This window comes from Nycticebus coucang, chromosome 11, assembly GCF_027406575.1.
Source record: "Nycticebus coucang isolate mNycCou1 chromosome 11, mNycCou1.pri, whole genome shotgun sequence".
In the NCBI taxonomy this organism is placed as follows: Eukaryota; Metazoa; Chordata; class Mammalia; order Primates; family Lorisidae; genus Nycticebus; species Nycticebus coucang.
The window spans coordinates 42,274,561-42,301,755 of record NC_069790.1 but is presented as its reverse complement, the minus strand read 5'-3'; the positions used below and the strand labels follow the sequence as shown (position 1 = coordinate 42,301,755).

The window sequence follows — 27,195 nt, the reverse complement described above, 5'->3', positions numbered from 1 at the left end:
TTCTTTGACACTATTAGAGTATTAAACTCAGATATCACATTATCTTTGAAATGAAATATGTTTAAATAATATTGAATAACTTAATAACTCTGATCAATAGTAGTTTATTAATAGAGTAGTTTATTAATAGGATTTGGGTGGTTACCACCTAACCTTTGAGACTGGTTGATATTAAAGCAAAGGATTCTTTTCTTCTATTGTGTCTTTTTTAAGTTGTTAAACAGGGAACCACTGGACCAACCTAATCAGTTGTGGAAATGTTTTATTCTTAGAGTAATTTCAGCACATATATTAAACAGTTTTTGAGTTGGATTTCCTTATTACCATTTGATGTGTTTATTATCATGTAAATGTTGTGTTCAAGTTACTCCACTTTTTTGGCAGTAACCCCCCAAATTATAAATTTATGAATGACTCTGTTTTAAGTTTAGACCCAAATGTTTGATGGGGTGAAAAAGGCAGAAAAATGTTTTCTTTCTGTGAGACAATCATAGAGGTCATATGTCATGTGGTATTTGTTAATGCAGTAAATTGTTCATGTTAAATATGCACCGTTTAAAATATCTGTGAAATCTTTTACATTCTCAGTTATATCTGAGTCATTGGCAATTCCTTATGCTATCTGTATAATTGAGATGTATAAATTTAATTTGTGGGAAAGAAGAATGAGAAATAAGAAAAAGATGATTTTGCTTAGGTAGCCATTAAGCCAGACAAATTGGTTTGGAGATCTGAATTTCTCATTTCAAAGTCCTGCATTTGAAGCTATTGTAGGGAATAGTTTTCTGGTTATTTTAAAAGCCAAAAAAGTAGGGGGAAAATCTGTATGTTGAATCATTATACATGCTTAAAATGATTACCATTTTACACAAGGCAGAGTATTTAAATATTAGAACATTTTTAATTTTCTAAATCTACAAATGCTGTGGGAAGAGAGGATGACAGTTTAATTTACATTATCATCTGACATTTATTTGGTGTCCTTATTTATCCTGGGTCTTTATTGACTTACTCTTGAGTTAAATATCATAAGTGCTCTTTTCTTGGTCTTCCTTTTGCAGATGCTTTTAACAGTTCATTCCCAGTTCATTAGGCTTTCAAAAGAGAACTATTGTATTCATCTTTAGTTTGTGCATTTTTCTGAATTTCAGTCCTGTTTTTGACTCTTTAGAACATCAATCTTCAAAAACAAATGTGCATGAGTTTACATGTATATACACTAAGAATAAACTTGAAGCAGCAGCAAAAATGAATTAAGTAATAATGCACCTCACAGGGTTGATATTTTATAAAGTCTAATGGATTTGCATAACTTTTCATGCATGAGAATTCTATAATTTTATCTGCTTTGCTATAATTTCTAAATTACTGTATGTCAACTAACTGACATAAATTATAGTTCCACAGAAAATGTGAATGAATTCTTAATTCTAGGAATGTCCAAAGTCAGTTTGTTTGCCTACCAGTTTAGCACATTTGAATTTAGTACTCATTGGGTTTCATTTAGCCATGGTATTATCTATCTTAGAATGTGATTAATTGTGCATATTTTTTCTCCAGATTCACATTCTGAAACATGAAACTCTATTAAACATTCATGATAATTTTCATAGCTCAAACTACATAGATATAGTGGTTTTTAAATTTTTAATTTATGGACTTCATGTAATAAAATCCTTACAGATTTAAGCTTGAATGAATAAAATGAATAGTAGAACATTCTTACTGAGTATTCAAGTCCTGGCTCTCACATTTAATAATACCCCGTTTTCCCGAAAATAAGACAGTGTCTTATTTTAAGGTGTGCTCCCAAAGATGCACTAGGTCTTATTTTCAGGGGACATCTTATCTTTCCTGTAAGTAGGTCTTATTTTCAGAGGATGTCTTATTTTCGGGGAAACAGGGTATAACCTCTTTGGATCAGGAACACTCTTTTCTGCAGAATACCCAGTTTGCAGTGTAAGATTCAATAGATCATAGCAGCTGGGTGTGATGGCAACACACTCCTGCAATCCCAGTGCTGTGGGGGGCCAAGACAGGAGGATTGCTTCAGACCAGGAGTCCGAGGCTGCAGTGTGAGCTGTTATTGGACCACTGCACTCCAGCTCCATCTCTCCTACCACCGCAAAAAGAGATTCATTAGATTATATGAGTAAATGTAATGTTTTATGATATAATTTTGTTTTATGATACAATTTTGTATGGCACACTTTCACCTCTGAGTGTTTTTGTTTGCCTTGACAAATATTTTTTAAAATGAAGTGACAAAAATCTATATAAGATGCAAGCTAAGCCTAAATTTATTGTAGCATTTATTCTGTATTTTCTTTCCTTTCTCTTTTAAGTTTACTGATTAAATGGATGTGTCTTGTTGTATGTCTCTAGAATCCTTGATTATTTGACCAGGTCTAATTAGTTATAAATTTATGCCTTTAGGATTATTTTCTTCTCAAGAAGACTACCATTGTGGTAATATTAAAGCCAGCCACTGTCAGCAACTTTTTTTAAAACTTTCAAACACAGATGTTGAAATATCTGTAAATATTTTGTGAAGATTTGTGAGCTGGTTGATGGAAATGTGCACTTTCATGTAATAATATTTTGGAGAATATAGTCACATATGATATTAAATAATTAGAGTCTGTAAAAAAATATATTACCATTAGTTAGTTTTTCATTTTTATTTAGTAATAATTTTTATTTTTAAATCCTGCTTGTACAGAGTTTCGACTTTTTTGATCAATGAATTTTAATCAAAAGTTCAACCTCATTCATTTGTTTGTAGCTGGAGATTTCTAATTTTTTAAAATTTTGATGCTATTATATCAGGCAACCATCTTGGCATAATAATTTTTTAAGCCATGAAAGTGAATAAATATCTGGAGAGAGAGCAAGTAGAATAAGAGGGAAAATACTAAAGTAAGATGTTTTAAGGATAGGCAGAGATGCAGGAAAACAAATCTGTGCAATGTGAAACTATGCTACGGTGATAATGTGTTCATTTAAGATGTCTCATTTGGTGGTTAAATTCTTAGATTAAGAGCATCAAGGAGAAAATTGTACATGTAAACTGAAATGAAATTGAAGTTTATATGGGAAGATAATTTCTGATCCTTGATGGTCTATAGAAGGTATAAAGCCATTCTTTTGTTAGCAGTGGAAGGTTAGAAGGGAGACAGGCAGTCAGATTGGATCGGTTGACTTAATGACCCTTAATAAATTACCCATATTCAATTCTTCTGGTATGTTCTAGCCTGAAATTTTCCCATATTATGTGGGGAGACCTTTTATTGTTAGTTTTACAGAATATTCTGTTGTCGACTATTTTTGATCATGTTTAGTTTCTGTATTATGGAGACAACATTCCGTCTCTTATCTGAACATGGTGAGGGGGGTTGGGTCTTGTGATGAAAGCGGTGGAAGGCAGGAGATATGGATTAGTTTAGTTAACTAACCTTGTGGCTTTTAATAAGACCTTTAACCTTACCGCTCCACAGATGATAATAATGCTTGACTCCCTAGATAAGTTGGGTTTGTAGTAGATTAATCTTGAAAATAAGAGATCTGTGAAGTAAATTTTATAATTAAAATTGTTATTGTTATATAAATTATTTCTTACAGATTATTGTTATGTTAGTTGTTTTAATGGAGACTTTTTTGTTGTTTTTGTTGAATATGCGCAGGGGACTTTAGGGATTTAATATTACCTGGTAATGATATTCCTTTGTTGAATTAATTTTGCATTTTGATTTAGAAATGGAAATTTGCTAATAAACTCTTTTTCAGCCTTTTGGCATAATATGTAATAATTTTCTTCCACATGTTCTTTAATCAAAAGTGACACATACTCAAAACTAGAAACTTTGTTCAAGGAAAATGGCAGCTTGTTTTGGTGAGGATATAAACTATAGACACAGGGTGCTCCTTGCTATATTTGGATACATATAGAATTCTGTGTTGTTGCCCTGTCTTAGTTTTAAATATATGCTTTAGTTTTTATATTTGCAAAATCTCTATTAGAGTTATTTTTCCTGAAAATATTCATATTTATTAGTAAGTATGCTCTTTAAGCAAGGAAATAATTATAGGAAATATAAGGGAGTTAAATCCAGAACATTTGTTAAGTTAGTGCCTAAATCTGACTGTTCAAAGTCATTGGGCACCTGGTTGTCAGTATCACCTAGGAACTTGTTAGTAAATCTTGGGGCCCCATCCTACACATACTGAATCAGGAATTCTAAAGGGTGGGGCCCAGCATGGTGTTTTAATAAGCCTTCCAGGTGATTCTGAAGTCTGTAAAATTGTAAGAATCACTGCTCTAATTGGTTAATTCTATTCTGCCATTCAAAATACAAATTGAATTCTACTCTTGTATATGTGAAAAATCTAAATGCAACTCTTTCCTCACTGAAAAGGTAAATTAACTGCTCTTGTTGGTTCCATTAATGCAGAGCTTTAATGTAAAGTTGTAGAGGAATTGCACATAATTGGATACCTATGTTCAGCAGGAAGAATGATAAGTAACACAAGTGAAAGTTTCTACTTAAGAGTTGGAATGGACCTATTAAAGCCTTTTTCAACTGAAAGTGATGTTTCTTAGATTTCCTGAAAAGACAATATCCATCAGGTTTTTTCAACCTGTAGTCATAAACACATAAATTAACATTTATATTTTTAAAGGACTGAATATTCTAAAATAAAATATTATTTTGTGAGCTGGAATATAGTAATTTGGAATGTACCAAACTATGTAGGCCTAATCTTTGTTTCTTAGGAATTTAAAATATAACATAGTTTTTTCTTTAATTTCAGTTTCTCCCTTTATTCTCTCAAAAGGAGAATGATTCATTTACAAAAGAAAAACATTGTCTTCGAGGGAAACATGTATCTTTTATGCCAAAATATGTAGGAAAAAGTCCCTTTAGGTACACTTAATATATTATTTAGAAATTATTTATAAATACTTATGCCAGACTAAACCAAACTAGAAAAGTTTTTCTTAAGTTTAAGAAATACTACACTATTTAACTCTTTCTGGTTTATAAAAGATTATGTATATTTGCTTGAACTTTATAAGTCATCGCTTTGTTCTCTTATGCTTATGTTAATGTAGGAATGGATTTAATTGTCCCTGCCAAAGTAATAAAAGGAATGATAAATATTATCAAATAAATTAAATTTACAGCAACAATCAGGGATTAAAAGGGCATATGCTTTTCCCTGGCAAGACTTTATCATGCCATCTTTCTATTCAAAGGCAAATTATTCTAACAAAATACAAAATAGAGTTTATCACAATCCAATAATTCTTCTTCATGAATTTTCTCTCTCGATCAATTTAAAACATGTTAGTTAAAGAAGAAATACTTGGCTTGTAGGGGGAAGTAGGAATCTGAGCTTAGATGGATGAGGAAGAAAAGTACCATATTAGGAAACATAGATATAGTTAAATGGATGTGGGAATAATCATCTGAAATATAACTATTTGGTAATGCTGTGATGTCTTTGCACTCTAAATTCCATCATTGGTTATATTCACTTCTTATTTGTGTTAGATGATTGCTTCATTGCTTCGAGGAAATCGTTGAAATATTTCAGCAGTTTACTATGCTAATATTCCACAGTCAGATCCTCACCCTTTGAAAGATGGTATCTCGCTGCTGGGGAGGATTTTGAAAAAGGTCCATTACAGTATAGCAGACCCTTCGCAAGTAGCAGAGTCAACTGGGACTTATTTTCAGATAATACATTTGGTTTCTATGAACTGTTGTATATTTAATTCCAGTAGTATAATGCTTAAGGTGTCCTATGCATCTTATTATGCATTGTATAACATTTTACAGTTTTGAAGTATAGTTGACCCACGAATGGCATAAGGGTGAGGGGTGTGACTCCTACGCATTGAAGACTCAACTTTTGACTGCCTGAAAACTTTACTACTAATAGCCCACTGTGGACCAAGAAGCCTTACTATTAACAGGAAGTTGCTCAACACATATTTTGTTGTATTATTACATTCTCTACTCTTATAATAAAGTAACCTAAGAAAAGAAAAATTTTTTAAAAATTCAGATTAATATAAGGGTACAAATGCTTTGGTTACTTTGTTCACATTTGTCAAAGTCCAAGTTGTAGTTGAGCCCGTACGTTGCATGGTAAGCTTTCCAAAATGGTTTGAGAGTGTCTAAATTCAGCATAATATTCATTGTCTCTGTCCTGAACTGTCAGTGATTGATTCCAGGCATTACCCAGATACTCTGTTTGTAATTTGTCTCAGGCAGTATCATGGTCCTCATTTAAAGACGAGGAAACTAAAGGTCAAACTAGAAGTGGTTAATAAAAGCTCACACACTGGGTCACGCCACCTGGCTTTTTATCTAGGCTCTAACACTTAACTCTATGACCCTGGGAAAGTTTCTTAACCTCCCTAAGTCTCAGTTTCCTAATATATTGAAAGAACAACAATGCTAGGCTCAGAACTATTATGGAGATTAAATAAGGTATTCTTTATTGATGATTAACTTTGCATGAGAGCAACAGGAATATCGTTGCTCACACTGTATATCCAGTGCTTTCCATGTATTATATATTACTTAATTAATATATATAATATATTAATATATATATTAATTATATATTAATTAATATAATATATATATTAATTATATATTACTTAATTAATATATATATAATACATGGAAAGCACTGGGTATACAGTGTGTGCTCAGTATCACGTATTACTGAGTAATTTATGTAATGTCACTCAGATGGTAGAAGCAACTTGTGACAGTATCCCATGTCACTTTTACTCTTGCATTGCTTTCTTTCTAATCAAAGCAAGCAGTGTACATAGGAACATGAGTAGTATTAATTGATAAAGCTTCTAGTAATTTCAAGGGAGAGTTAGTAGGCATGAGATCCAGAAAAAGATGAGAAACTTCATGGAAGGGTAAAAACTACCCTGTTTCCCCGAAAATAAGACAGTGTCTTATTTTAAGGTGTGCTCCCAAAGATGCTCTAGGTCTTATTTTCAGGGGATGTCTTATCTTTCCTATAAGTGGGTCTTATTTTCGGAGGATGTCTTATTTTTGGGGAAACAGGGTAACATAGTCTGGATCAAGAAGCCGTGACATAAAATGAGTTTTCTTTAAAGGTACAGTAGGGAGCGGGGAGAGGGGAGGAGAGAGGGGAATTGATGTGCTCTCACCTAACAGGTACAATGTGACACACCTCCTGGGGGAGGGGCATAACCACAACTGGGACTTCACCTAATAGACGCAAACAGTGTAACCCAACTGTACCCTCATCTGAATTGTACCTTAAATCCGAAATTAAAAAAAGGTACAGTCATGTTTTTTTAGATGACACTGGTAAAATACCCCACTCTTCCTAGAGTCATCTTTGCACAATATTTACTTAAATTCTTTATTGATGATTAACTTTGCATGAGAGCAACAGGAATATCGTTGCTCACACTGTATACCCATTGCTTTCCATGTATTATATATTATTTAATCTTCATAATAGTTCTGAGACTAGCATTGTTGTTCTTACACTATATTAGGAAACTGGTACTTAGGGAGGTTAAGAAACTTTCCCAGGGTCCTTGAGATTGAACTGTTTTTTGGTAGAACCCACCAGTGATTATTCCTCAAAATGCATTTGTCATTTTTCCTACTTATGCAGTAGTTACACATAGTAAATATTGTGCTTCCAACATTTAGAGTTATAATCATCATTTAGAATTTGTTCTTTTAAATTTTTTCTTTCCTTGAATTTCTTATACTACTTTGTGTCCTGTTCTAGTACTTATAGTGTCACATTCTTTTTCTAGTTCTTTGTTTTCATAGCTTAATGCCCTGCTTAAAAGCAAGGTCTGTCTAATATCTAATTACATTTTCTGACACCCATCCCCCCAAGCGTAAGCCCAAGAACAAATCATAAATCACCCTAAGATGGTTTCTTTTATTTCTTAATTAACTTCTCAGTGGTCAGCTAGTCATCTCTTAATGTTTATCTATGTTTTTCACCTGCCAGTGCCTTTAGTTGGAACTAATATCAACTCCATTAATCAAATGTTAATTTTGAGAGATGCCTAATGATGTAGACATTTTAAATTTGACACTGTTATTATCTACCTTTAGGCTTATTTTGGTTGTTCCCTAATTTTGGTTAGTTTGGTTGTTTTCTTTTTAAAAGCAGATCTTACTGATACTTGGTAGAGCTCTTAAATTGTGCTTTATACTGGAGTTTTTGAAAAAGTAACAAGATAATTAAGTCTGACATTGTGTAGGTTTAGTGCATTCAAGAAAACTTAGCTATTAGAAAGCCATCAACAACAATGTAACCTCCAGAAGAAAGGGAGAAAAGCCATTCTGTCTGTTACAGTTCTTTCTCTACAAAGGAGGCATTTCCTTTGGTCTTGATTAACTGGTAAATCAGTTTCCCTCAAACTATTTTTTGGCCTAAAGAAATCTGTTCTCTGGCCTTTTGAAATTATTGTATTCAGAGGCCGTGCTGTTGGCCTCTTTCAAAGAGAGATGTTTCAACTTCTGCAAAGGCAAGAACTTGGGTAAGATTCTGGTGTGACACATGGATTAATGATTTGCCAGAAAATACCCTGCTACCATGAAACACTGTAGACATGTTTTATGTGTGATGGTTTGCTCAAACCAAAAGTCTGGTTATTAGCAAATCTCTTGTTTTTTTCACTTAGCTAGATTATTTTGACATAGAAAAATATAGTGAAATAAGAATTAAAAGGACTGCCTATTATATTTAATAGTTTCTCTTACTTAAATAGGTTAAGAAGAAATTTAAAAAAATGGAAAGTATTTAAAAGAAATACTTTATAACAAGGCTATGCATAAGCCCTGGGAAATATCTCTAATAATTAAAGCTGCCATTTATTAAGTTGCTATTGAGCTACGGTGCTTCAGGAACTTTACATGTGTTCTTATTACTCTTCGCAACAACCCTGTAGGATGGGCTTTATTTTACTTTTTTATTGTTGTAAATTACCACCCGACATGTTAGGAGACAGGCTCAGAGAGTTCACACTTCAAATGGCAGAGCTAAAATGGCAGTTTGAACCCCGTCCTGTCAGATAGGAGTATCCACAGTATTATTTTTAATTGGGATAATATTTGAAAGTGCTTGGCAAAATGCTTAAACAACTCAATGGTAGCTATTATTATATCTCTTCAGGTGTGCTACCTTCTACACTATAAGCACACTCACACACGCACAGATCAAGAAAAAAACAGAGAAGAAGCAGCATTACAAGTTGCTGTCTCTAATAGTAAGCATCCTGCCATGCCATCAGACGTCTCAGTCTACAAGCAGTTGGAAGCTGCAGTGGAGAAGCCACTTAACAAGATGATAATCCCCAAGAATAAATGGAAAAATAACTGTGCACACTGTTTTTGAGGACTTAGGACAAAAACAAAATAGACTTGAGCAAATAGAAAAACATTTATGTTCTTGGATAGACTGAGTTAACATCATAAAAATGTTAATTCTCCATAAGTTGAGTTATAAATTTAATATGAACCTAATAACACTATTAATAGTTTTTACCCCAAAGTTAGATAAGATTCTGAACTTGTTGGAAACAAGTACATCTCTCAATAAGATGGATAGTTGATTCTTTTTTCTCACAACTACTAGTTCCCTGGTATTTAGATAAATAAATATAGATGTTAAAGTCATTTCTGTAAGTTACATTATAAGGAACCTTAGTCTCATAAGTCAACAGATAGGAGTGGGGGTAGTGTTTATGACAATATCATGCAAGTCTTCAAAACTTCTAAGTTATGTGACAAAAATCATATAATGAACTCATCAAAAATTATTTTTAACAAATCATCAGCTTATGGTGTAATTATTGGGACATAATAAGAAACTACCTATTGGTGAAAGGCTTATTTACCTAGCAATTATAAACAGTGGATGCCCATATGTCACATTGTCTCTTTGTTTAGTGTTTAGAAATTTTCTGCAATAGTCATTTAATATTGCTTATTTTAAAATCTACCTACATCATTGTGTTTTTTCTTTTTTGCATAGTTGCATTAAAATCCTCCCCTGCTGACAGAAACGGAGGCCAGGATAACAGAGCAAATTTCAGAGAAGACCTGAATTTGCAAGAAGGAGAGTTGTTATTACAGGTAAATTTTAGTAAATGTAGGTCATTATGATAAGGACAATTGTAAATGGAAAATGAATTAGTCTTTTAATTATTTCTAGTTTACTTATGATTCATTGAGTGTTTCATGCCACTTTCACCTGAACTGCAGTAGTGGAATAATGCCTAATGTGAAAAAATGGAATTATATTACTGCAATGACCTTTCAGTCAACAGTTCCATAAGTTTGTAATACCATATTTTTATTGTACCCTTTCTATGTTCAGATATGCTTATATACACAAATACTTGTCATATGTTAAAACTGCCTATAATATTTGGTACATTAACTTGCTGTATAGGTTCATAACGTTAAGGCAGTATGCTGTGTTGTACTATATAACATAGCCAGCTGTATGGTAGGCTGTATTATTTGGGTTTGTTTGTGAAGGCACATTCTGTGATGTTTGCACAATGAAATCACTAACGATCCATTTCTCAGAATGTATTCCTGTCATTAAATAGTGCATGACTATATATGAAGTAGGTTAATTAGAGGTCTAGTCATTACCTCCCTTCCTTTTGTATTTTTTTAAATAGCAAGAACTCCTAGATTATGTTACAAGTTCCCATTTAAAATATTGGATTTATATATCCTTTTTTCAGAAATGTATTTCTAGGCTCAGTGCCTGTAGCTCAGCAGCTGAGGCACTGGCCACATACACTGGGGCTGGCGGGTTTGAACCTGGCCTAGGCCTGTCAAACGATAATGGCAACTACAACAGCAACAACAAAAGCCAGGCTTTGTGGTAGGTGCCTATCCAAGAGTTTGAGGTTGCTGCGAGCTGTGACACCATGACACTCTTCCAAGGGCAACATAGACTCTGTCTCAAAAAAAAAAAAAGAAAACAAATGTATCTCTATTAAAATTGTTAATTGCATTTACTGAATAGTTCAAAATTGTTCATAATCTAAATTTTATTACTTTTTTTAATGTTATAACTTACATATTTTTCACAGCTGTCTGTGACTTATTAAACGTGCTATAGATTTTCTCAACAATTGTAATCCTTAGTTTTATGCTTTAGAACTTACAGAGTTTCTAAAGTTTTGTCTGTGAAAGCATTTTAAATGTTTAGTTTTTACTATTTCCAGGTTTGTTTGTTTTTTAAGAATTGATGCTATGCTTGGTTCTCACTTAAAATTCTTAGATATTTATTTCAGTAAAAAAAAAAAAAAGAGAATGAAGATGCATGTTGCATTGTATTTTGTCGTTATTAGGTGATCACATTCAGTTCCATCCACGGAACTGACTGGAAGAGTATAGTGTGGGTCATGGTTTCTCAGTGTGACAAAAAGTAGCCATAAACTTTGAAAGCTTCATAATTCATTCAGCAAATGCTGGAGTATAGCCTAATAATTTATAATATTTTTATTATAATTCTATAATTATGTTCAAATTCCTAACAGCAAAATTTAACTGTGCCTCCATTATGTGAAACAAATTGTATATGTTCAAGCATGAGTCCACTCCCCTCCCTGGGGATCCTTATGTATGTATTAGCCAAAATCATAAAGATTCCTTATTCAGGTCACAGAAAAACATTCTGATAATTGCTGTATAAAGTGACCAAACACTTCTCTTGGGTTATGTGTTAAGATAATAAGGAAATCCTGTATTTCAAGTAAAAATAGATAAATATGCCCTGCTTGACATAATGCTTGGCAAATTGGTTTAAATTATGGACAAGTAATTTATATTTTTTTCTTAAAATATTTAGACAAACTGTGTACATATCCTATGTCAAGAACAAAGAATAATACTAATACAAAGGTATAGTGTGTGTGTTATATATAAATTACCTGGAAACTGGAATCTTTTAGGTAATTAAAATAAATTCACCTATTGTAATTATATGGGATAATATTTGTACACTCATATTCAATAGGAAGCATCACATACTGTATGATTTTCTTAGGATTATGCTATGCATTATCTCTTTATGAAGAAAATGAAAACATAGATATGAAAATGGCACATTTTGATACATGCAATTGTCACAATGGCTTTTCAACCTGCAATTATCATCCAGAGTCCTGGATGTTACCAAAGGTTTAAAAGTTTCATGAAAAACAATTTTGGTCCATAAACCAGGGTCAGGGGTGGGTGGATGGGAGCAGAGCTCAGGCGCTCAGGCTGCAGGGATAAAGATTTCCTTACCCACTTCACAGGCCAGAGGTTGGAGACTATAGCTGTATACTATCTGGGCTGAAACTTTTGAGGAGAAACCTTTCCTTGGTTTAATAAAGGCATGTAAGGAAAATGCTACAAGGCATTTTATTAACAAAAATTTGAAATATTGTACTTTCTAGGTTAGCTTAAATTTATCATTTAATAAGGAATATACAAGTATTTTTTGTCTTTTCATTATCCGTTGTTTACTTAACATGTTTATTTCATACATTTAAAACAAATTCTATCCGGTGGTATGTAATACTTTGCCTATGGTAGTCTTCCAGCTTCAGCATGATTTTCAGATAGGTTTGGGGTGTGTCTTTTCAGTCACATACCAATGAGGAGGTCAGAGACCATTTGTTTTCGCATGTTCCTGACTATCCCCATTTGTATGAAACTACTCAAGACTAAAATAAAGGTAATCTTTTATTAATATGTTATTAGCATATTGATTTCCTCTCTTCATTTACTAATATGAGTAATCGTATTCTCTCTGGTATTTATGATCACTTGAGATATATGAAAAATTGCTATGTATTTATTCTTTTTAGATTTTAATTTTATTTCTGAAAGTTAACACAAGGGATTCAGTATTCTACCTTAAATCATCCTTCTGTCTCTAGTGGTGCACCAATGAGTTTATTGGAATGTACTGAATTCATTTCACTCTTTGAAAAGGTACGATGCTCTACAAAATAATATGCCCATATTATTATTATGTCTTTCTCCAGAAAGAACATATTTTCAAGATGAAACAATATAGCAATGGATGGATGTTGTTAACTGCCAACAGAATTTAATAATATTTAGTTTTGAATAGTTAATATTAAATATTCAAGTTCCAGTGGGTAGAATCACCATTCTTCATCTTGAGAAAATTGCCAAGTAGTAATATATAATCTCTGTAATCAAGGACCTGAGAGCTCAGTTGCGGTGGAAGAGTTAGACCCATGTACCAGTTTGTGACGAGTAACACATAGGGGTGACATACCATGGTATTTAAGTGAGTAGGCTTTGAAGCCAGACTGAGTTTACCTCCTGGCTTAATTTTCTCTGGCTGTGTGACTTTGAGCAAGTTACTTCTAAAGGTACAGTCCTTTCGGGTGGCGCCTGTGGCTCAAGGAGTAAGGCGCCAGTCCCATATGCCGGAGGTGGTGGGTTCAAACCCAGCCCCAGCCAAAAAAAAAAACCCACACACACAAAAAAAAGATACAGTCCTTTCTTCACCTCAGTGTCTTCAATTAGAAAGAAGAAATAACACTTTCCTTACTGAGTTGTTGGAAGAATTAAACCATGTGGATATATAAAATCATTCAGCAAACAGACTGCTAAAAAATCTGATTATCATTACAATTAAGTTCTCAGAAGTATAATATGGATTAGGAGTCTTAAGGGTGAAAGTTAAGAGAAGAGAGACAGTCACTGTGTTCCATTTTCCTCATCTGATAATGAGCATCCCCTGGGCTGTGGGCAAAGCGAACAGCAGGAGCAGGCTGAACCCCCATACTTAGCATGTGCCCTCTTTGGTACATTGTTCATTGTTCATTGTTGAAAAAAGTAATTCCTGTTATTTGTGTAGCTTTTTATAGTTCTCCAACATTATCAGGTAAATATTTTTTCATTTCTATAACTTCATAGTATGTAGTGTTTGCTATAGAGTATTGTAGCACCTTAAATTGAGTGCCAGTTCTGTTACAGGTGCTGAGTCAGATAAGATCTAGTCATCATATTCACCCAATAAAATGTCAGTTTTCGAAATGATAGCACTGAAGCATGAAGGGTAAAAAACTTAAAGCCTAGTAAGAGACAGAGATCGGAGTCTAGTCCAAATCTGTGTGACCCCACACTGTGTGGCTCTTACACTGCGCAATACTGTGTCTTCCTTTATATGAAAAAGAAGATTGTCAGAAGAGGTTGGCCATGATCATATTGCTAAGAGTAGATCAAGTACCAGATTATACACAAGTGGAAAATAGTGAGGGCTTATAGAATTAAAATACATGATAACAGTAAACTTAAAGTGATCTAAGATACCTGTGTTATCTAAGAGGAAAAGAAAGATACTAAAATTGGACTTGACTAACCACTAAAAGAATAGACAAAGAGCATATAACTTTCAAACTAAGTAAAGGAAAGATTATGGGATAATAAAAAAATAACAGGCCAAAAGCAAGCAAGAGGGAGGGAAAAAGTTCACAGTACAGATGTGCTGTGAAGATAGAAATAACATATATAAAATGATAGATTTGAACTTAAATGTATTAGTAATAACATTAAATTTTTATGGATTAAATTTGTTTTACATTTGTATTATATTTTTTAATTACATATCGTATAATACTATAAAAGTCTTAAACTGTTTTATAATACTTTGAAAGAATCCAAATCTCAAACTACATTAGTGCATAAAATGTCTTTGCACAGAAAATTTTCTCCTATTTAGATGATAGTGAATGATACTCATATAGTGTATGTTTAAAAAAGGTACAATATATTTAAAACAAAATTTTAAGTTTAAAGAAGAGGAAATTAATATTCTATTGGTTATTGTGATTGAGCATTAAACTTAACTAAGTTTTTTCTTAGACAAATGAAAAAATGTGAATAGGTTCTTCTTCAGGGGTGTGTTGTACCTTTGTGTTTGTGAAGCATAGTAATTTCAATTATTGAATAGAAGGCATTTCAGAGATAAAAGTAATAGCCTTTATCTGACAGTCAGTTTTTGTGAGGAACAATATTCAGTCACATTACTAATATTATAACTCCTTTTCCCTGTAGGCTCTGAATGGCTTTGTATTGGTTGTCACTACAGATGGTTTGGTCTTTTATGCTTCTTCTACCATACAAGATTACCTAGGATTTCAGCAGGTAAGTGGATTGCTTTTAAATCATTGAAAATAATTTTTTTTTTTTTTGCAGTTCTTGGCCAGGGCTGGGTTTGAACCCGCCACCTCTGGCATATGGGGCTGGCACCCTACTCCTTTGAGCCACAGGCGCCGCCTAAAATAATTGTTTTTAGAAAGTGGGCTTTCTACTGTTTTTATGTTTTAAATGTTAGGGACATCAAGTAGACCATTTGTATGTATAAAGTATTAATTAAAATATATGTACTATAAAATAAAAAATTATATATTTGCATCCAATATATTTTTCTGATTTTAATAATTTACTACACTATAATTTCCTTAAATGTTTATGTGATTCATGGCTATTGTGTTTCTTGTTTTCACTTATCAACAATTTCATATGAAAGAAAGTTTCAGGCAAAAGGCTTTAGGGGAAAAGACAAAAAAATATGCGCATGGCTCACATCTATCATCCCAGCACTCTGAGAGGCCCAGGAAGGAGGATATGTTGCTCCCAGTAGTTTGAGACCAGCCTGGGTAAGAGCGAGATTGTCTTTGCTAAAAATAGACAAAAGTAGCTGGGCATGATGGCATGGGCCTACAGTCCCCATCTGCTGAGGAGGCTGAGTTGAGAGGATCGCTTGAGCCCAGGAGTTTGAGGTTGCAGTAAGCTGTGATGATTCCACTGCACTCTTGCCAAGGCGACAGAGTAAAAAAAAGAAAAAAAAAAGTGAAATATAAGAGAAAATATTTGCCATCACATAACATACAGAGGTCATAGCAGATAGCAGAGGTCATATGACAGCTATGAAATCAATGAGATGCTATGAAAAAAGTGATATTTAAGCTGACCTAAGAATGTGTAGGATTCAGATGGATGAACAAGGGAACAAAGAAGTACTGCCAGCAGTAGACCAGGAGGTATAGGAAGGAAGTGTGTCTGACTGGTTCAATGTTATTGAAATGATGAATAAATGAATTACAAAGTATTTGGCAGAGTCAAGGGACAAAAACATCTGATAAGATTTGAAAACAGATTGTAAGTACACTTGAATGCTGACTGTATCTTATATGTCTGGTTCTCAAATTGTAAGAATAAGAATCAAAATGTAAGAATGCATAAGAATCACCTGAAGGACTTGATCAAACTTAGTAAAACCTCTGGGCCCTATTCCCAGGTATTTTGAATCAGTAGGCCCATGGATTTGCATTTCTAACATGTTCACAAGACTGCTGGGCTGAATAATACTGTCTCTATAACACTGTTACTTGTGCTGGTTTCAACTATATTATATGCCCAATGGAAACCACTAAAAGTTTTTGTTCAAAGGAAATGTGTATGCTTCAGCTTGTGTTTCACATGAGAATTCTGGCTATTGTGTAATGGGGTAGCATAGAGATGATTTAGTCCTAGGAAATTTAAGTTCCTAGGGAGATTTAAACGTAGATGACTAAAGTAATGGAATCTGGTTACTGCCATGAAGCCTAAATTAAAGCTTTCCTGTATTTTAAAGAAAATTTGTTTAACCATCTTAATCATGATTTGATATTATGATTTACATCAGTTAAGAAAATTAAAGAAATTAGCCATTTTCCAGTCTACTTTTTTCTCATATGTACACATCAATATTCTTTAAGAAAATATCCATATCCGACATGAGTGGTGGATCAAGGTATCATTTTGAAAAACTGCAAGTTGTGACCTAATGGGCATGCAGTTGATACTACAGATCACCACCAAACTCTTTCTTAGTTACTTAGGATGGAATAAAACAAGAACATAGAATACACAGTGTCACCATACATTAAGTGTTTTGTGAAAGTTTTTTTCTGTGTTATGTGTCTATGCACATGCATGTGATGATTGGAAAATATTTTTTTTACCGTGAAGTGTAGTAAAAAAAAGTTAGAAAAACTCTGGTTTAAACACTAAGGGCTCAGCACTATAGTAATACTACAAAGCAAGAAACAATTTAAGAATTCTGACATGGTAAAGACATTAGTCCCTTACACTTATGGAGTCCACATAGAGTGAAAATTTAATTCAAAGAAAACTTTTAGATAGTGAAGAAAATATATAGTGAATACTAGTCAGCTTAGACAAGTCAAAGAAGCTTGATTTGTTTTGGGAAGTATTCATGGAAGAAGTGGGATTTAAAAGATAAAAGAATAAGGAACATAAGGAGATCTTAATATGTTGCATTTAAGGAATGGGGAGGTGACTTTTTATAGTGACCCTATACTTTATATAGAGTATGCATGTTGGGAAATGATGACTAATTTATGGCTTATCAGTTATGGTGCTAATCTCTCTTTCTAGCTTTTTCTGTCTTGGATGTCTGGGAAGCTTTGGCAGTCATTCAATTTATATTCATTACCACTAACAAGCACCCACTAATCTAGATAGGTTTTTAAGTTACTTTAGTAAGCTATGTTCTTTTTTATCAGTGTTTTTGTTTTATTTCCTTGTATGTTTTTCTTTAGTCTGATGTCATACATCAGAGCATGTATGAACTTATTCATACCGAAGACCGAGCTGAATTTCAGCGTCAGCTCCACTGGGCTTTAAACCCTTCCCAGTCTGCAGACTCTGGACAAAGAATTGATGGTAAGAATTGATGGTACAAAAGATATTGTTGGTGGTTTGGGGTACAGTTCTGTGGAAAGAGGCTAGGAACCTGTAGGGGCATAGAACTTCACAGTGAAGGTAGGAAAGAAGTGGAAAGATATGAGCTATAAGATCCTATTTTATGCTAAGGGCCCCCACAAAGGGCCTTTTATGCTAAGGAATATTTTGGCAGATGTGAGCACTGAGTTTCAAGCAACAGAATATTGCCATATTTAGTATTTTATTTTATAAAAACTCTAATACCATTATGAAAGATGGAAAGAATGTACACATTTGGTACTAGAGTGCATGTATATTTGTTTAAAATGTGCTAAAGAAAGGACACTAGCATACTCAGGTTTTAAAAAAAGCTTTTCTCAAATGCAAAAATTGTTTTCAGTAGAAGTGTTAAGAAAAGAAAAGTGCATTGGAAAGTATAGAAATGGTTGATAATTATGGCTCAATAAAAATATAAACAAAAACTAAAGTTCTATGTGATAAAAGTGATATTTGGTAGTAAGTTTTTACTTTCTATCCATTAGCTCTTCTTTTTTTTTTTTTTTTTTTGTAGAGACAGAGTCTCACTTTATCGCCCTTGGTAGAGTGCCGTGGCATCACACAGCTCACAGCAACCTCCAACTCCTAGGCTTAGACGATTCTCTTGCCTCAGCCTCCCAAGTAGCTGGGATTATAGGTGCCCACCACAACACCCGGCTATTTTTTTTTTTTTTTTTTTTTTTTTTTTTTGTTGCAGTTTGGCCGGGGCTGGGTTTGAACCCACCACCCTCGGCATGTGGGGCCGGCGCCCTACCCGCTGAGCCACAGGCGCCGCCCCATTAGCTCTTCTTTTGAAAATGATTTCTTTTGTATTCAGAATACAGACTCCAGTTTATAAATTGACACAAATTTTACCTATTCATATATACCATTTTATAGCAAAATAAAAAGTAAAATGTATGTTGTTTCTATTTCTACAGAAGCTCATGGTCTCCCACAGCCAGAAATCTGTTACAACGCAGACCTTCTTCCTCCAGAAAACTCTTCTTCCATGGAGAGGTGCTTCATATGCCGACTAAGATGTCTGCTAGACAATTCATCTGGTTTTCTGGTAAGGTGCAATTATCTTATGACGTTGACTTTTACCATTGTTAAAAACTTGAGGCAAATTTAAGTTAGCAGAACTTAATTGTGCGAAAAATGATTCCCAAGTCAGGTAGCCTTCAGAACCAGAAGAGGTTCAGAGAACTCGCTTCAATACGGGCTGGCAGTATTTATGGACAGAAAATAGAAGTGAGGTGCAGAAATAGCTTGATTGATTATAGCGTGGCTTTTGCCTTATTTGAACGTGGCCTGATCAGGTGGCCCCCTGTGATTGGGTGGAAACTAGCCTGTTTACACTGTTAAGTTAGGCTTTCAAGTTAGTTTACACACTAAGTTAAATTTCAGTTCCTTGCTAAGATCCAAAGTTCAGAGGCATCTTCAGCCAAATTTAGTTTAGTTTAACACTACTATGTTATAGGAAAAAAGGAAAAGTTAAATGAAGCCAATTTTCTTTGGTTATATTTAAACTTGATTTTTTAAATCTACTACCAAATAATTTGGTACAGGCAAAGTCACTTTTTAAAATCATTCATATTTTGAACATCTTTTATAACTCAGAAAACTTTGAGATTTAGGATATAATAGCAAATATCCAGTGAAATAACATGAAACCTTACGTTTTGATTACTTTTTTTTTTAGGACTTTTGAGTTATGGGATAATTTTGTTATTTTAGTGTGTACTCCTTCTACTCATTAAAAAAAAGAAAGGTTAACTATAAAACCTCCTCAGACAGTTCTTTAGAAGGTACTCCAAAAGAAGGCATTGTTATCATAGATGACAACTCTGTACCTGTTACTTCCTGAAGACCAACTTCTAGGGAGACAGGATGTAGAGAGAGAAGACAGTATTATTAATGATCCTGATCTGTCCAGGGCTAGGCTGATGTGTGTATTTGTGTCTTAGTTTTTAATTAAAAAGTATAAAAGGAAAAAATTTTAAAGCTTGTAGAATAAAGATTTAAAGAAAAATATTTTTGTACAGCTCATACAAGATCTTTTAAACCAAGTGTTACTTACAAGAGTTTTAAAAAAGTTTCAGTTTAAAAAAGTAAAAGTTTATATGGTAAAAAAGTTAGAACAAGCCAAACTTTATTATTGAAGAAAGAACTACTTCTGTAAATTCCGTGTAGCCTAAGTGTACAGTGTTTTTAAAGTCTATAGTAGCATCCAGCGATGTCCTAGGCCTTCAGATTTACTCACCACTTACTCACTGAGTCACCCAGAGCAACTTCCAGTCCTACAGACTTCATTAGTAATAAGCGGCTTATAACAAGTATACCCTTTTTTTAATCTTTCATGCTGCATTTTTACTATACTTTTTCTATGTTCAGATACAGAAATACTTAACCATTGTATTACAATTGCAGCAATAACTACAATAACATTCTACATAGGATTGTGGCCTAGGAGCAATAGGCTGTCCCATATAGCTTAGGTGTAGTGTAGGCTAGACCTCCTTGGTTGGTGTAAGTACAGTCTATGACGTTCCCAAAATGACATTATCGCCTAACAGCACATTTCTCCAAACATATCCCCTTGGTTTAGTGACATGTGATTTTATTTCTGAGGTGGACTATCTGTATACAATAGGGTGTTTCTTCCTTGTTGGACTGTCAGATTGATGTCAGAATTGTTACTTGCTCTAGATGATAATTGTTTTAACCACCTAAATTGATTGTGTTCATGTTTAAATTGTCTTTGTTTCTTCTAACTTCTAAAAATCTCCTGTGTCTTTGCTTGAATGGAGATCTGCATTCTTTATATGATTTCGTAGTGTTTCATTTTAGTATTTTAATAAAATTATATTTTGTCCCTATAGGAAAGACTACTACCATGTGCTGTAGCTATGTAGTATGTTTGAAAATTAGTATTTACTTTAGGACTTCATCATTCTTCATCACTCTATCTATATTGAGTCCTGGTGTGCAAGGAGCTGTGTGAGGTAAAAGTGATGGGGTAATTGCAGCCTCAGAAAATGATAGAGATATTTCTGTTATGACCATTAGAAGCAAGCAGTGGTTCTCTTATCAATGCCTTGAATATTCTTCAGACTACCTTTCGGGATAGTTTTAGTGGACCCCCTGTGAAGAGATGAGTGAAAAGAACTAGTGTTTCTTAGCCTCAGGTACTTTTATGGAATTATCAAGAACCCTGGAAATAACCATTATGAAATCTTCTTAAAAGCAACTATTTTATACTGTTAATTTTAATGAACTTTTTTTTGGTTTTTTAAGGCAATGAATTTCCAAGGGAGGTTAAAGTATCTTCATGGACAGAGAAAGAAAGGGAAGGATGGATCAATACTTCCACCTCAGTTGGCTTTGTTTGCAATAGCTACTCCACTTCAACCACCATCCATACTTGAAATACGAACCAAAAATTTCATCTTTAGAACCAAACACAAACTGGACTTTACACCTACTGGTTGTGATGCTAAGTGAGTGAGACTTCTTCACTTTTATTTCTTCACTTCACAGTCTCTCGGGATGTAAAATATTGTGTAGATTGTAATAATTGTTTATTATTAGCTATTATTATTTCATATGCTTTCAGTATAGCTTTCTAAAGTAGAATAATTTTATCAGGCTCAAAAATCATCTTATTATGTTATAATTTTTTATAATACTTGCCAGAAAATAATGATTTGTAATTAGTTTGTTTTACATTTTTAAATCATGCAAATGCAATTTGATTTCTAACCCTAGGAGTTTAGTAACCTTCAGAAAATTATGAGGTGGAATATGATATTAAGCATTTTATCTCATCAAAACATATCGATGTTTTTTCTCCTTTCTAATGGGGGAATGAAGAGAGCTAATTTGAAAAATCTTATTCCCCAAAAATGTAATGTAAGCATTCTCAATTTTTATCAAACATTTTGTTTTACTTGTAATTTCCTCTGTTAGATTTATTTTTAGCCATTCTGTCATGGTTTTCTTTAGGAAGAAAATAGGCTAAAACTGAAATTTGAAACCATAAGCAAAAGAGCAATTTACATAGATGGGTTTAATTTTTTCTGCCTAATGATGTAAAATTCTGAATTTCAAGTTGAAAATATATTACAGAAAATAACATATAGCCAATGAATTGATCTCAGTTACTTCATTTATTTTAAATCTTAATTTATCCTTATTTTACTTTTTTTTAAAAGAGGGAAAATTGTTTTGGGCTATACTGAAGAAGAACTGTGCACAAGAGGATCGGGCTATCAGTTTATTCATGCTGCTGATATGCTTTATTGCGCCGAGTCCCATATCCGGAGTAAGTCGTAGTTCTTAGGAACATATCAGGAAAAGCAGCGTGTGTGTGCTTTAATACGTTTCAAATTATTACATAATATAATGCATTTAAGTGAGCTATTTGGATAAATGTCTACTTTTTGTGTTATAGCATTATTTTTATGTATGTATAACCAGAGTTATATTCTTTATTCATTAACTGCCTTATAGCTGCAGTTAATGTCAGGAATATAGCAGTTTACTACAAAAATGAGTATTTTGGCCCATAAAGTTTTGCTCAAGAATTTTTCAGTGGCATCATTTTAAATTCATAAATCTGTGTTTGATTTAAACTTTAAAATAGTAAAGTAATAGGCTATTGGGAAACTCTTTCTATTTAAAACACAACAGTTTTTTTTTTTTCTTTTTTATCCCAGTTTATACCCTTAACTTTCTTGTTTTACTAGAATCATCTCAATGGTTCATTATCTTCCCTTTAACATTTTAAATAATACATTTAGTCTGAAATAGGAAAAACAACTCTGAAGAACTATTTTCATGCCTCATCATCTTTGGTGATAAATGAAATGCATCCAGAAACATTTCAGAAGGGCTTTGTTTCAGGGATTTTCTTTAATATATTGTTTTGGGAGTTGATAATTTTCTTATTTTGTTTCAGTGATTAAGACTGGAGAAAGTGGCATGATAGTTTTCAGACTTCTGGCAAAAAGCAATCGATGGATGTGGCTCCAGTCTAACGCGCGTTTAGTTTATAAAAATGGAAGACCAGATTATATCATTGCAACTCAGAGACCTCTAACGTAAGAACGAGACTTCGTTTTTGTTTTTTACCAACAGTTTCATTTATAACTCCTCTTACTCGGAGTACCCAATCTTTTTTTTTTTTCTCTGCTGAACATTGGAAAAAGAGTTGTCTTGGGTCATACATTAAATACACAAACACTAAGGAAAGCTGATTGACCACAGATAAGCAAAAAAAGGTCCTCAAAACTCAGCGTGTGGCCTGCGGGCTATAGGTTGGACACCTCTGTCTTACATGAAAAAATAATTCTAAGAGAATTGAATGTGGAAATAAAAATTGAAAATTGAAGATAATATGTCTAGAAAGAAGAGAGCATAGGGAAGAGATGCTGAGAATAACTTGATTTAACAAACCTTATCGAGCAACTAAGTATGTGGAGATACAGAAAGAGAATAATCAAAACTGCAGGGTTTTATCCTGGGCATATGAAGGACATGAAAATAAAAGAAAAATATAACAATGCCTTGTTCGGAATACATTCTCCAAACACAGCAGTAATTTGTAAGAGTTTCTTAATATATTTTGAAAACAAGTCCTTTGTCAAATATTTGTATTGCAAAAGTTTTCTCCCACTTTGAAGAACTGGTTTTTATATGTGGCTTGAGTTCAGGGTCAAGATTGATTTTTTTCCCCCTTACACATATATCCAGTAGACCAGTAGCATTTATTGAAAAGATGATTTATTGAAAAGGTCCTCTTTTCCCCACGGCACTGATTTTGATCAGGGGATTTATCTGTGAGTCTATGTCTGGACTCTTTGTACTAGCTCCATTGGTCTAGTTGTCTATTTTACCCCAACATCACATTGTCTTAGTTACCCTATCTTTGTGATAAGTTTTTATATCAAAGTGGATGTCCTTATTTTGTTTGTTTAGCTCTTTTTGTTGTTCTTCAAGATTGTCATGGCTCTTCTTTACCTTTATACTTCCACATACATTTTAGAAATCAATTGTCAGTTTCCACTGGGAAATATATGGAGATTTTGAATGGAATTACATTAAAACTATAGATCATTTGGGCAGAATTAACATTTTTATAATACTGAGTCTTGCAGTCCATGAACGTGGTGAATGTATGTATGTATTCCTATAAATACATGACAACATATAATATATACCTGTATGTACCAAAACATGGATATGTATGTACCCCTACAAATTTATGCCTTTGCCTTGATGACTGTTGCTAGAAGACCATCAATTTTATTAGTTTCTCCTGCGATCCAACTTTCAGTTTACTGATTTTTTTCTATTATATTTTTGTTTTTCCTTTTTATTTATGTCTGTTAATTATTATTTTCTTCCTTCTACTTTATTTGGGCATAATGTCTTGTTTCCAACTTTTCCTCTTTAGATAGATACTTAAATTCCTATCAGTTTCTCGTTAAGTATATGTATATCTTTGATATGTCTTTTATTTTTATCTTTCACTTGAAAATGTTTGCTAATTTTCATTTTTATTTCATAAATTATTTAGGAACATAGTGTTACTATACTTTTTAATGTTGGGGATTTCTCTAGTTGTCATTTTACAAATTGACTTTCAGCTTAATTCCATTGTAATCAGAAACATTTTCTGAATGGGCTTCAGTCCTTTGAAAGGATTTCAGTCCTTTGAAATTGGAGTGCCTTATTTTATGATCTAATGTATAGTCAGTGTTGGTAAAATATTCCATGTGCTCTTCTAAAGAATGCATGTTCTTTTGTATATTCTTTATGTAATCAGTGGTCTAGTTTGTTAATTATGTTGTTCATATTTCTAAACATCTGTGATCCTTGTGTGCTTATTCTATTAGTAACAAAGGGATTAGTTATTTGCTTTTTCTTATTACAAATGAAGCAGGGCATCTCTGTATCTTTTAGGACATTTTTCTTTTATGAATTGTCAGTTCATATCACTTACCCATTTGTCTTTTGAATAGTTTCCTCTTTTAGACTGATGAGAGCTCTTTCACTACATAATATTCTGGATATGATCTTATATATATATACTAAATTATAAATATATTATGTCTGCCACAAATATTTTCTCCATGCCTTAATTTATGAATTCTTTTTCAAAAGTACAGAGAGTTTTCATTTTGGTGTTGCTAATTATGCCAGTATTTTCCTTGATACCTTCTGGGTTTTATGTTTTATTTAAATATACCTCTAATTCCTAAATTCTAACCGTTCTTTTTTTATATTTGTACCTTTATTCCACACACATTTTTTTTTTTTTTTTACAGGATGTCAGCTTAAGGATATAACCTAACCATGGAATTAATTACTAAGTTTTAGAAAAAAATTCTATATCATGTAATGTTTGTCTAAGAAACAATTCTGTGATACCAGTCATGAGAATAATTTAGGTCAAAATTATAAAATAAATTGTATATTCCTCAGTATCAAACCCAATTACGGTGTATTTTGCTTGATGTTTTTTTAAATATTATTTTATTTTAACATGATTATGCAATAGAAATTTCCCTGACATATGTTGACTTTCTTGTACAAATTTTAGAGAAGAAGAAGGAGCAGAACATTTGCAAAAACGAAGTACCAAGTTGCCTTTTATGTTCACCACTGGAGAAGCAGTGTTGTATGAGGTAACAAACCCCTTTCCTGCCATAATGGATCCCTTACCAATAAGAAATAAAAACGGCACTAACGGAAAAGACTTTGCTACCAAGTCAACTCCGAACAAGGACTCTCTCCATCCTAGTTCCCTCCTGGCTGCTGTGATGCAACAAGATGAGTCTATTTATCTCTATCCTGCTTCAGGTGCTTCAAGTTCTGCACCTTTTGAAAGAAATTTTTGTAATGAACCTATGAGTGAATGCAGTAATTGGCAAAACAGTGTCACCCCAGTGGGAAATAATAATGTCCTGAAACATGAGCAAATTGATCAGTCTCAGGAAATGAATCCAGCATTCTCTGGAGGTCACATGGGGCTCTTTCAAGATAAAAGTAATGACTTGTACACCATTATGAAAAACCTAGACGTCGATTTTGAAGATATCAAACACATGCAGGATGACAAATTTTTCAGAAATGACTTTCCAGGGGAGGTTGACTTCAGAGACATTGACTTAACAGACGAAATCTTAACATATATCCAAGACTCTTTAAATAAGTCTGCTTTCATGTGTTCAGGTTACCAGGAGCAACAGTCCATGGCTCTAAACTCAAGCTGTATGGTACAGGAACACCTGCAGTTAGAGCAGCAGCAGCAGCAGCTACAGCATCACCCAAAGCAATTGGTAGTGGAGCCACAGCAGCAGCTGTGTCAGAAAATGAAGCATATGCAAGTTAGTGGCATGTTTGCCAATTGGAACTCTAACCAGTCTGTGCCTTTCAGTTGTCCTGAGCAAGGCCTACAACAGTATAATGCCCTTTCAGACTTACATGGGACCAATCAAGAGTTTCCCTACAAATCTGAGGTTGATACTATGCCTTATACACAGAACTTCATTTCCTGTAATCAGTCTGTGTTACCACAACATTCCAAATGTACACAGTTAGACTTTCCTATGGGGAGTTTTGAACCATCCCCGTACCCCACTTCTTCTGGTTTAGAAGATTTTGTCACTTGCTTACAAGTTCCTGAAAACCAAAGGCATGGAATAAATCCACAGTCAGCCATCGTAACTCCTCAGACATGTTATGCTGGGGCCATGTCAATGTACCAGTGCCAGCTGGAATCTCAGCACACCCAGGTGGAGCAGATACAGTACAATCCAGGAATTCCAGGCCAACAGGCATTTTTAAACAAGGTAAGGGCTTTATCAAACTGATACCCTTTCAATGATTCTTCTTATAAAGAAACAGACATGAGTTATAAACTTTTTATCATTGATTCTAATTATCTGTAGGGTTAATGGAGATAGCATTTTTAATTAAATCTGTGGTTACTTTTAATGAGCCTGTGCTTTTTTCATTATTAATGTAAGTGTATCATTTACCTGAATAATGAAGGAAAAAGTAATCAAGGGCTAAAGCAACATGAATATGCCCTTGATGTAATACAACCTAAATTACTGGGTAAAATTAGTTAAGGTATTCTATTTAAAATAGCAACTTTGGGCCTCACGAGTTCTTGCATGCCTGTAATCCTAGCACTCATGGAGGCTGAGGTGGGTGGATCGCTTGAGCTCAAGGGTTTGAGACCAGCCTAGGCAAGAGTGAGACCCTGTCTCTACTAAAAAATAGAAAAAAGCTAGCTGGGCATTGTGGCAGGCACCTGTGGTCCCAGCTA

The 27,195-nt window shown here is 33.5% G+C and overlaps 1 protein-coding gene across 1 annotated transcript in view; it reads left to right on the top strand.

Moving 5' to 3' along the window:
* AHR (aryl hydrocarbon receptor) overlaps positions 1-27,195 on the top strand; it is a 48,736-nt gene that overhangs the window by 15,354 nt on the left and 6,187 nt on the right. Inside the window, exons 3-10 of the mRNA XM_053609641.1 lie at positions 10,069-10,169; positions 15,141-15,230; positions 17,693-17,816; positions 18,794-18,924; positions 21,153-21,355; positions 22,070-22,179; positions 22,816-22,957; positions 25,462-26,713. Of these exons, the coding sequence (XP_053465616.1) occupies positions 10,069-10,169; positions 15,141-15,230; positions 17,693-17,816; positions 18,794-18,924; positions 21,153-21,355; positions 22,070-22,179; positions 22,816-22,957; positions 25,462-26,713 (2,153 nt within the window). The remainder of the gene's footprint in view (positions 1-10,068; positions 10,170-15,140; positions 15,231-17,692; positions 17,817-18,793; positions 18,925-21,152; positions 21,356-22,069; positions 22,180-22,815; positions 22,958-25,461; positions 26,714-27,195) is intronic.